The sequence below is a fragment of the Centruroides sculpturatus genome, unplaced genomic scaffold (assembly GCF_000671375.1).
Source record: "Centruroides sculpturatus isolate CEXI.00-Female unplaced genomic scaffold, Cexi_2.0 scaffold241, whole genome shotgun sequence".
In the NCBI taxonomy this organism is placed as follows: domain Eukaryota; kingdom Metazoa; phylum Arthropoda; class Arachnida; order Scorpiones; family Buthidae; genus Centruroides; species Centruroides sculpturatus.
In genome coordinates, this window is record NW_019384409.1 from 614,711 (window position 1) to 626,227 (window position 11,517).

Genomic DNA, 11,517 nt, shown 5'->3' on the forward strand with positions numbered 1-11,517 from the left:
TGAGGTCTGTCTTATCAGGTAAATTACTGTACACAGTGTATTCATTAATTTTCATTTTCATGTAGTGGCTCTATGCCTTCATAAAGGACGTACTTTTCCTTTGTTTAAGGGTATTTGGGCAGTTTATTCTCTGTTATATTCTGTACAAGTAAATACTGTACAAGTACAGTACAGTATTTTCTGAGGAAATACTCGTACTTATTTTTTTTAACCCCATTCCCGATAACTCGGCATTTTCACAAACTCGGCCACCCTTCGGTCCACATTAGGTCGAGTTTTCGAGGTTCTACTGTATCTCTAATAGGTCTCTGTGAAATGATATATAACCATATGAAGAATAATTACCGTAATTTTTGGAGTATAAGTCATAGGGGTAAAAATAGGTTGTAAATGATCAGCAGATAAGCCATACCTTTATATTAGCTGTACTTACTCTTATTTGCTGATAAATATTCAATGTTAAAAAAACAAATGTCTATTAAAAAGAATTAGTTATAATTATCATTCAAAGATACAAAAAATGAAATTTGTTGACAATTTCAGAGTTTGTTAGTTTTGGGCCATTAAATTAATTAGCAGTAATATTGATTTATGAAGTTATCAGAATTAGTGAAACATCAATAATGATATTAGCCAGTGTTCATTTTTCTGAATTCAATATTGGAAAATATAAGGATAGTCAATTATTTGATATTGTCAAACACTATTAGTTCAGATGATGCTACCACTTGCAGTGATTCATAAATGATGTGAAATTTTCTACATAGTCACATTTTGTATAAGCCAAAATCTCTCTTTTCCCATGTGAAAACAAATAAGGTAGAATTTACACTCCAAAAATTACAGTATAATTGACAATGGAATGTTTTTTGGCTTTGAAGACAAGAAAAAAATTAATATGTTTATGAATTCATATTTTTCTTTACAATGAACAAAATTTTGATTTTTTTTTTCTTTAACTGTCTCACATGAAGCCTAATAATCTTCAAAGACATACATACATACATACAAGAAAGACATCAGTGGTACACAAAGTGTTTAGCTGGCAGAAAAGAGGGTAAGGGAAAGGAGAGAGAGTACAGAAAGGTAGGATCCCTCTGAACAGTATACATATAGCTATAGCTATATGTATACTATATGTACCTTCTATGTTTGATGTTGGCATGCAGTTTTTAGGCTACAAGGCAATAGTCTCCCGAAGAGTCTAAAAGAAAATCTCAGTGTAGAAAACACATTGAGTGCCACCACGAATAACTAAGTGTAGAAATTAGTGCCTAGTGGCTGTTAGTAGGAAGACTTATATCTATTTAATACTAATAAAACTGAATGTGAGTGCAAATCTCAATACTATTAACAGTTAGACAGACAGTGTGAAAACAAATGAACACAGTGACAAACTAGACAAGATGAATGGACCAACAGAGACAAATAAGCAAAAACCCCCAAAATTTTTTCCCTTATTATTATTTTATTTTTNCTACAACTACGCGATTTATATTTTTAAAATAATTAAATTCACTTAGCATTCAAAACTTGTGAATTTTGAAAAAAACAAATTTGCTGATTAAATACGGACAACCGTTTAACTGAAGTAAAACGGGTTTTCCCCTTGCTATGGATGTCTGCCTAGTTCAGTTCATCCACATTCCGCTACAGTTTGCCTTTATTATCAGTTCGAAATGGGGTGGTTCCATAATACCCGCAGTATTCCATAATACCACCTTCTCCTCTATACCAATTATATATTATAGAAGTAATCTTTTGTTAATATTTTCAGTTACTTTTGTAATGTTTCTGAATGTAGACTGTTGTTCCAAAAATTTTTGATGAATTTAAATACGACCCGAAATCTGGTATGCCAATGTGTGAAGCTTGTCATTGGGGTTATTGGTGCACTGGGTAGGTTTGGAGTTAAGATTTGTGTGTAAAAGTGCTCGGAACATGCAATTCTTAGAAAAGGGCTTTGGTTCTCCTAAAAGAGATGACAAATGCCAAGACAACATGATTCCATGCTAGGTAAAACCAGTTAGCTCGTGCACAGGTTTGATATGAGAAGCAGATATATTTAGCATGCTTGGAATGGACAGAATTATCGCACAAACAGCTACAGTGTACAAAGCACAAAATAAGAATCTAATGTTCTTATTTCGAGCTAACCAAGGGTGGGAATAGCCAGGAAAAATTGAAATGGCATGTTAAACGATCATAAAATGTGAATTTGTACAGTTTTATAAGTGAAGATATGTAAAATGTGACCAGGAGATCGAAAATAGCAGAAAAACTTTCACTGTCCCATAAAGTGGCATATTTCATAACCTGGGACTGCATCTGTCCTGACAATGCTGGGTCAACAGAATGGCACTGTAATTCCAATTTTATAGAATATTTTTTTCAAGAAAGCTGTTTTCCTGTTTTGTAGAATAGCTCACTAAGAATTTTGATTTTAAAAAATTTTTGAATAAATGCAACTGATATTGAAAGATTGACAGAAAGTTCTAATTTTGTAACAAAGAAACAAAAGTGAATCTTATTGAACATGAATAGAAGATATTAGAAAACTAGGAATAATAGGAAACAAAATTAGCAGATTGACTAGAGACTGAATGGAAAAATTTAAATATAGATGTTAATTCAATAATGAAGTGTCGTATGTTCAGAAAGGATATGTAACAGATTTGGCGATAAACTGGAAATTTCAGTCACAGTTTAAATTTAATTTTTGCTTTTCAGGCTGCTATATATATATATATATAACAAAGGGAAAGTAGGGCAATAGGTTAAAAAATAATTCCCCAAAGATTTTCACATTTTTCAACTTGGGACATTGAAATGTCAAGAAATGCAAAAAAGTTGGGATTTCTTGGATACATACAAATGCATTTCTTGCTTCTGTATGTATGGGAGACATGATTTTGTTCACCCAGTTTGAACCTTTAATAACTCCTGTGCCTTTTGTCAAAAATTTGTAAAATTTTGCAGGGAGGTTTGTTTCTCAGGGGGGGGTTGATGCTATTAAAGTTTGGTGGTTAAAGGTCAGACCAGGTGGGAGGGAGAGTGGGTTATATGTATAGTGACCATATTTTTTGGGGGAAAATAAAGGACATATCGAAGAAAATAAAAAATACCTTATAAAATTCATAAGTTTATAACATTTATTACAAAAACAGTAGCATACAACAATGCATACATTAAAATTTTAAACAATCTGAATTATTTTGCATACACACACATTGTAAAAATTTAAATTACATTAATTTTGATATTTTTCAGTAGAATTAATTTTTTTTAATAGCACTGGTTCACACTTTAAAAAGTGACAAAATTCCATATAGTTCATTTGAAAGTTGTATTTGACAGAAATATGTGCTTCTAATGTGCTTACTTTTAAATGGGTTTTTTCATTTGTCCATATATTATTCACCAATGAAAATATTCGTTTGACATGGGCATTAGATCCAGGGAGACATGAAGAAAATTCTACGATTTTACAAATGGTTTTGAAAGCAATTTCTTTTGCTGTAAAATGTTCAAAAATCTTAACCCACCTTTGATGGCAGGGGTTGTTATTCTGTCTCCATTCGTCGATCTTTTCGTTTGTGACGTATTTTTTTACATGCGAAACTTCATCAAATAATTCACCATTGAGTATATTTACAGACCAATGATTCAAAATAAAAATATAGCTTTCCTCTACCTTTGCCTAGAAAGGGATTTTGCGTAATGTGACCCATTCAAACACCTCTATTTCAATAAAAAACATTCCAATTATTTAGGTAATCTATGTCGTTTGATAAAATGTGTACATCATTGAATTTTTTGGCTTGTATATTTTCTGATTTTTCTAATGCTAAAATCACTTTCCTAATAACAATAAGAAGAAACCCCTCATTTTTTTCTTTCAACTAACTTTAGCTTTAATTCCTTTAGAAGTATGGATGTTTTGCACATTGAGATTTCTTGTGATTCAACTTTCAATACATATTGGTGAAATATTGAGGCTTGGTTATCAATAAATAACCATTCCTCTGCTAATGTTTTGTTGAAAAAGTTTTTCAGAATTGTGGGACATTTTTCCAGATTCAAAAAGTATGATTTTAATGGATTAAATAGTTGTAAAATTCTATCTAAAGCTGGTAAAAGACTTAGCCAGCATGTTTTGCTGTAACCAAGAAGCTTTTTATATTGAACCTCTGTGTCATCACAAAATTCTCTGAAATCTTCTACTCATATTGTGTAAATATAGAATTGTGAATAAATTTTTACTACTATCACTTCAATATCTATTGGAAGATAATCTACAGCAGTGCTTATGCAATTGTTCAATATGTGGGCAGCACAATTAACTCCTATTAATTTATGTCTACTTGATTGTTGCATTTTAAATAAAACATTATTCTTTCCTTTTCTCTGGGAACCAACAAAATTGCTGTTGGTATTGTCAACACACAAAGCGAGTAATTATTAATTTCAAATTTTGACAGTGATTCCTTGATGCAATTTGTTAATATATCTGAAGTTTCTCCAGAAAGATTATTTATATTCAAAACTTTTACTCTGACATCACAATTGGGTAAAAAATATTTGACCAGAATTGTGCGCAATTTAGTATTACCATGATTCGAACAATTTGAATAAATAGTTATATAATTTGTTTTGCTTAAGTCAGTTTTAATTGATTCAAAAGAATATGGTGTGAAAACATTACAAATGATTGCTTCCGTTTTTGTTCTTGCACAAGAATATTTTTCCTCAAAACATATCTTAATCTATACTAATATTATAAAGAGGTAATGTTTGTAAGTAAGTTTGGATGTAGGGGTAATCTCCGAAACTACTCATCCGATTTCAAAAATTCTTTCACCAATATTTAGAATGGAACTTCAGGGTGGACATAGGCTGTATATTACTCCGTAAACATTCATATAAATTAAAACATATCTAGGGCTAAGGCTTTTATGTCCAACAGATGGCGCTATGAGTACAATGCTCTAAGTTTGCTTTTCTGTGAGGATGAACTAAAGCAGATCATCATCTATCTTCTATCTATCTATATAAATAAAAATGTAATGTTTGTTTGTTCTACCGATTCCTTTGAAATTTTGAAACAATGCTGCACTCGAATGCGCACAATATACATGTCGAAATTTTCCGCACTGGGGTGAGATGGACAGGATTAAGGCTTACAGTAAAGAACTCTGCTTCTATTTATACTATTTCAGATGCGGTTTTTTTACGTTTTTGATTGCGTTTTAATAGAGTATGTCAAGAGAATGTACACTAAGAAGGATTTTTCGAAAAATTTCCCCGGGGGAAGTGTTATACATTTATAATAGATATATTTTGAGCCACAACAACGCGTGGCGGGGTCTGCTAGTTAATTTAAAAGAGCAGTCGTTTGATTGAAATGAATAGTTATGTTGTATTGAGTGATAACACCAAGATGCTTCTTTTAGTGCTGAAGCCTTTAGGTTGTCATCAGAATTTTTATTAATGAAAAATAAGTTTAACGATTTGTTTGTTGAAGCCTGGATGTCCGCTTCTTTGTGTTTTGTTGTCTGAATATGTTGTGTAATTGCTTATCTGCCACTATTCTCAATATTAAAGCTGGCTAAACATTTGTTGCATTTGATGTCACCATCCGTTATTTCCTTTTTAATAAGTGGAAATTCTTCTTGTAATGTTTGAATAAAAATACATTTTCTTTTTGGTGCCGTGATAAATGGCCTACAAAATATAAATTAAATAATACCTAAATACAATAAAAATTAGAAATAATAGACTGAAAACTCACATGCAGTCCCTGTGTAACTAATTAACGCTGTGTAAAAGTGTAGTAACTGATGTGAGGTCCCAGTGTGTATTGTCCAGAGAAAAGGAGTGTACTATAAAGAGAAGGGACACTCAACAGTAAAAATGTCACATGCTTGAGGCCCTGAAGATTGCCAACAAGTGGCAATGAATGCTCATCAACGCTCCAAATGTATCATCCACCAACTAGAGAGTTAAAAAACTATCACAAAAATCCCCATAAGAGTGTCTACCTCTGGTACTGTCAATGGACCGTTTGGTTGGCAACACACTGCACTACCGCACTCTATGTAACAATGCACAACACGATGACAACACTGGTCATGATGGTGTAATGAAACTAACTTGTTCAATATATTATTATAAAAAAAATTTTTTAACTTTGCGCTGACTTTACAAAATAAAGGACGAAATGCCTATTTTAGAAAATAAATAAAGTTAAAGGACAAAGCAGTGAAATAAAGGACTGTCCTCTTAAATAAAGAACATATGGTCACCATATTTATATGTGTATCTCAAATGGGGTAGGACTAATGAAGATTTTGCTCATTATTAGCATTTACAATATTTTATAAAAGTCATCTCTATTCTCAAAATTAAGCTTTTTGCCATTTTATAGTAACTAATAATATAAAAAGCTTTTATAAGAAAATCTCATAGCATGATGCAACAGGCATTTTTTATTTTTGCTGGGGAAGTCATGCAACTCATTTCTGAATTTTTTAATTAGAATATGTAAACATTTTATCTATTTTGTATATATATTAATTTAAATTAAATTCATAATATTTTCTAAAATGTATCTAATGGAGTGTAAAATTGTTTCAGGTTGGAGATGCAAAACTTATGGACATCGAACTGGAGATAGGGAATGTCCATTATTTGTCAGTGGAAATGCTGCAATGGAAAAATTTAGATATGTAGGTATTTTGAAATTATTATTAATTTATTAATATAATTATAAAAACTTAATTGAGTTTTTTATAGGTACATGAAGATCCAATGCATAATTTTATTAAAGAAAATAAGAGAACCGAAAAAGAGCAAAGGTAATTTAATTTTAATGTGACTAAAGTATCTTTTACGAAATAATTTACTTATTTGCTTTAAGGAAGTTACAGGTAGCTCTAAATTAGATAAGAATATTGTTATGATGATAAAAACTAGGAATTTCTAAAATTTGTATAAGTTTTTTGTTATACATTTCAAATTTTGAGATTCAGATTTTGGAGTTTATTGGAAGAACTTATGGTGACTTGGCCAGGGATGATATTGAGTTTCAAAATTGATTTTTTAAATTCTGTTACATTCATGTTACGTTAATTATGTTGTGATTTTTTTGGTTGTTACTTCCTTATAAGAGTAAAGAAAAAAAATGTAATATTTTGCAGTTGTACTTACAAAATTCACTAAATAAACAGATAACTTATTTTGAATACAATAGAAAAGAATAACAGGAGTTATAAAAATGAAGTTTTCAGGTTCTATTGAAATATTCACTAAGCACCTGTGTTATGTCAAGATACACAAATTTGGTTTAGTTGACAAGGTTGTATTTTTCTTGTGGATTTTTCAGTTTCCATGTTTAGTATTTTTCTAATGATTAATCAAGTCAGTCATGGAAATCACCATTTCTGTGTGTGTCTTTTGTAATCTGTACATCAAATGTCAAACCTGGTCACCATCCATTTCTTTTCACAACTTGCAAAACTGAGCATTTTACTGTTTGTTTGTTTTCTAATCACCTGTTATGTATAAATAAGTAACATAATAATTCTGCATCTGATATTGCCTTTTTTTTAGTTTGAAAAAATGTACAGCACAAAATATTTTGTTTATCCAAAGTAATCTTTTGATTTAATCTGTTTGCATGTGCAAATGGTAGACATCTGATTCAGGCAAAGGTATGTGAAAGTACATGGATTTCTAAGTATGCAAACCAAAGATTTAGATAAATTTCATACTAGCAGACTGTATGTTAGTACTGGAGGTTATCTTGGCAATCATTCCTTAAGATTGTAGTTAAAACAAGTTTTGCATCAACACCTAGAACTTCCTTTGTTTTGATGTAACAGTTAATAGTTAATTTTTCAATAGTCTTGAACAAAATGTTTCACTTTTAATTGTCATAAAGACTATATGTTTCTGGCAGCTTATAAAGAAAATGATGATGATTCCATATGCTACTGCTGCATACAAAGGTGAGATAATTGTCAAAAGGAAATTTTCATCATCATTTTATGCTCTGGGATACTATCATTTTTTCTTAACAATTGTGGGATGGCTTAAGTTATCTGATATGTATCTTCTACCTTTCCAAGTATCACAGTCCACACTAGAAACATTCAGTTTAAAATGGTTCCAACTCTCACCTTGTCTCATGTGTTAAGAATTTAGTATTTATTTTCATTGTAATTAATGTGTATAACTTTTTGTGACAATCTAATGCACTCTTTGTTTCTTAATGTTTCTCTGCATGCTCCTTACCTAAAATTGAGTGAAGGAAAAATTATCCTAGCAGCCAAGATCTTTTCCTCCATGTAAAAATATTTAATTCATTCAGTTTCCATGATCTTCTATAAATCTTGGGATCCCCTTATTACAGTCTGTGGCCTCTGTTAAATGTATTAAGCCTGTGAGTGGTTGGTGAAAATTGTTGGACTAGTCAGCCTATGAAAATTGAAATACAGATTGGAATTGTATAAATATATAAATACAAAAAAGAATAACTGACATTATAAAATTAACAATAAAAATAATTTTGCCGACTTGTAAGTAATGCTGCATGTTTATGATGGAATATGATAGTTAAAATCCTGTTTTGCTTTCTTTCTGGAATATAAAATTATTAAAAATCAAAATATGTTACCACTAAACTGTACTGGTTCATAATTTCAAGTCCCTAGCATAGTATTGTGAGAACCAAGGGGGTTCAGGCTCCTCCCCTCTTACCAGCAGCTCTTGCCAGATATGGCTATATAGGAGGACTAAAATAATATGAGTGGGGAGGTCTGTGAGTAAGTCAACAGGTTCCCGAATAAATACATAGGTTAAACAGCAATAACACGTTTAATAAACAACTAGAGATTATACGTATCGAAGGCAAAAGCAGAAATGATATGCGTATAAATAAAAAAGGAATCTATTCTAGATCTACGTTTTATCCTAAACTAAAGAACGAGAGAGACCTCTCTAAGAGGAACGTGTTGGAGAGAGAGAAAATTCAGTCAAGGGTTTACCTCATGGGATTTGATCTCGTCGTATTAGGCGTTAGTAGGACGCACTGGGATTGGAGGTTCTTAATTGTAGTTTCCCTTGGATGGTGGTATGGAGCGACGGACGGTATGGCAGTATGGAGCTGGTAACTCTTGATGTCTGCTCGGCTATGACCAATGTGGGGGGGGTATGCTCCGTTGATCTCCGACTATAGAGGTTTGCATGGATATGTCCTCTTCGGCTGTCCGCGCCCTGGCTGCCTTCAGCTGTCCGCCCGGAGGTGCAAGTTTGACCCCTTTTTATACTTGTCTTGGAGGGGAAATCATGGGGGAAGAAAATCTGATGCAATCGCCAGCTCGACTTGCGTCCAGCTGAGTTTGTGTTATCATCACCCTTTCCCATCATAAATCTGTCCACACTGTCAACTTCTTAAATTAATTGCTGCAGGTGGCCAATATCAGAACAGCTGAGAGTTTTATAATCTCCCATTTTGAGAGTAGAACTTCCACCGACGTGTAGGACGACTGTGAAAGTTAAAAAGGTCACCTTTTGAAGTGATGCAGTATACTGATGGGTCAAAAGGTCTAACTTCAACAAATTTGAAAAAATAATATTTTAATATTTAATTTCTCTAAAAACTCCCAAAAGAGTCCAGATTCTCACAGTATCATATTTTGACAATTCATATATACATTTTAAAATTTAAACTTTAACCATCTTTTGTGATGTATTAATAAATTATTTTAGATTTATATTTATATACAGTTATATATATATATGAACTATATAGTATATATAGTTCCTATGTTATTTACAATTGATTTAAATTTATAATTTGAATATTTATATTAATAAAATGTTTTGCTTACATTAAATTATAGAATTCAGAGACTAAAATCACTTTTGGAGTCTTCAACATCATCATCATCGTCGTCGTCATCCTCATCATCTTCATCTAGTGAAAGTGATTCTTCTGAGAAAAAACGAAAACATCGCAAACGGAAACACCATAAGAAACATCAGAATAAGCATCAGAAGAGAAAGAAACACAAGAAAGTAAAAAATTCGCATAAAAAATCGAAATATTGAAATTATATAAAAATTACAGCATTAACATTTTTGACAAATTACAGCCTTTTTTTCCCAAAGTACATGTATGTATTAATTGTATTTACAGTACAGACAAATTAAACATATTTACAAGAATTTTTCATTTATTTTGATAATGTAAGCAAAAATAAATTTCTTACATACTTAATAATTTGCATCAGGTGATTATTTTTTGATGTTAGAAAATAGATTTGGAAAAGATTGTAAATGATTATAATCATATTTTCTTTCTCTCGCAGTTTATAATAGAATATTATAATGTTTTAACTGTTTTTGAACTTAAAAATTCTAAGGTAGTCACAAGCAACCTGTGGCCCCATGACATCCTAATATGCATCTCTTTTGAACTTTTGCAATGTAATTTTTAAGTGTATTTTCCTGTTTTGTCTGAAGCCATTACACAATCTAATTAAACTGACATTCATGATGAACATTCAAATGACATTTGAGTAGTGAAGAGATGCGAATAAACTTTATATTACTAACTAGTTTGCATATCATTAGAATATATTAATTTAGTACCAGTGTACAGGCAGTTAGAGTAAATTGTGTTGGTGCTCAACAGGCTTAAGCCTGCAACCCATAAGAAAAAATTGTGGTCCACTAGAAGCCTACAAAATTTCCTTGCAATCCTTATCCAGAAAAGATTGCTCATCACTGTTCTGAGGATTAATTTTAATAACTAATTACAGTAGCCCCCCTATAATTACGATTCCTATAAAACTGCGAAAAAATTGCGACGGTATTTCTATAAATCTTGGGATCCCCTTATTACAGTCTGTGGCCTCTGTTAAATGTATTAAGCCTGTGAGTGGTTGGTGAAAATTGTTGGACTAGTCAGCCTATGAAAATTGAAATACAGATTGGAATTGTATAAATATATAAATACAAAAAAGAATAACTGACATTATAAAATTAACAATAAAAATAATTTTGCCGACTTGTAAGTAATGCTGCATGTTTATGATGGAATATGATAGTTAAAATCCTGTTTTGCTTTCTTTCTGGAATATAAAATTATTAAAAATCAAAATATGTTACCACTAAACTGTACTGGTTCATAATTTCAAGTCCCTAGCATAGTATTGTGAGAACCAAGGGGGTTCAGGCTCCTCCCCTCTTACCAGCAGCTCTTGCCAGATATGGCTATATAGGAGGACTAAAATAATATGAGTGGGGAGGTCTGTGAGTAAGTCAACAGGTTCCCGAATAAATACATAGGTTAAACAGCAATAACACGTTTAATAAACAACTAGAGATTATACGTATCGAAGGCAAAAGCAGAAATGATATGCGTATAAATAAAAAAGGAATCTATTCTAGATCTACGTTTTATCCTAAACTAAAGNATACGTATTTTGGAAATGTTGAGTCGGATTAGTC

General features: G+C 31.5%; 1 protein-coding gene across 1 annotated transcript in view; it reads left to right on the forward strand.

Annotated features, from left to right (window-relative positions):
- The window catches only part of LOC111618978 (retinitis pigmentosa 9 protein-like), a 12,836-nt gene extending 1,973 nt beyond the window's left edge, over window positions 1-10,863 (forward strand). Inside the window, exons 3-5 of the mRNA XM_023360603.1 lie at window positions 6,637-6,728; window positions 6,796-6,857; window positions 9,906-10,863. Of these exons, the coding sequence (XP_023216371.1) occupies window positions 6,637-6,728; window positions 6,796-6,857; window positions 9,906-10,113 (362 nt within the window). The 3' untranslated portion in view covers window positions 10,114-10,863. The remainder of the gene's footprint in view (window positions 1-6,636; window positions 6,729-6,795; window positions 6,858-9,905) is intronic.
- The last annotated feature ends 654 nt before the right edge of the window (window positions 10,864-11,517 follow it).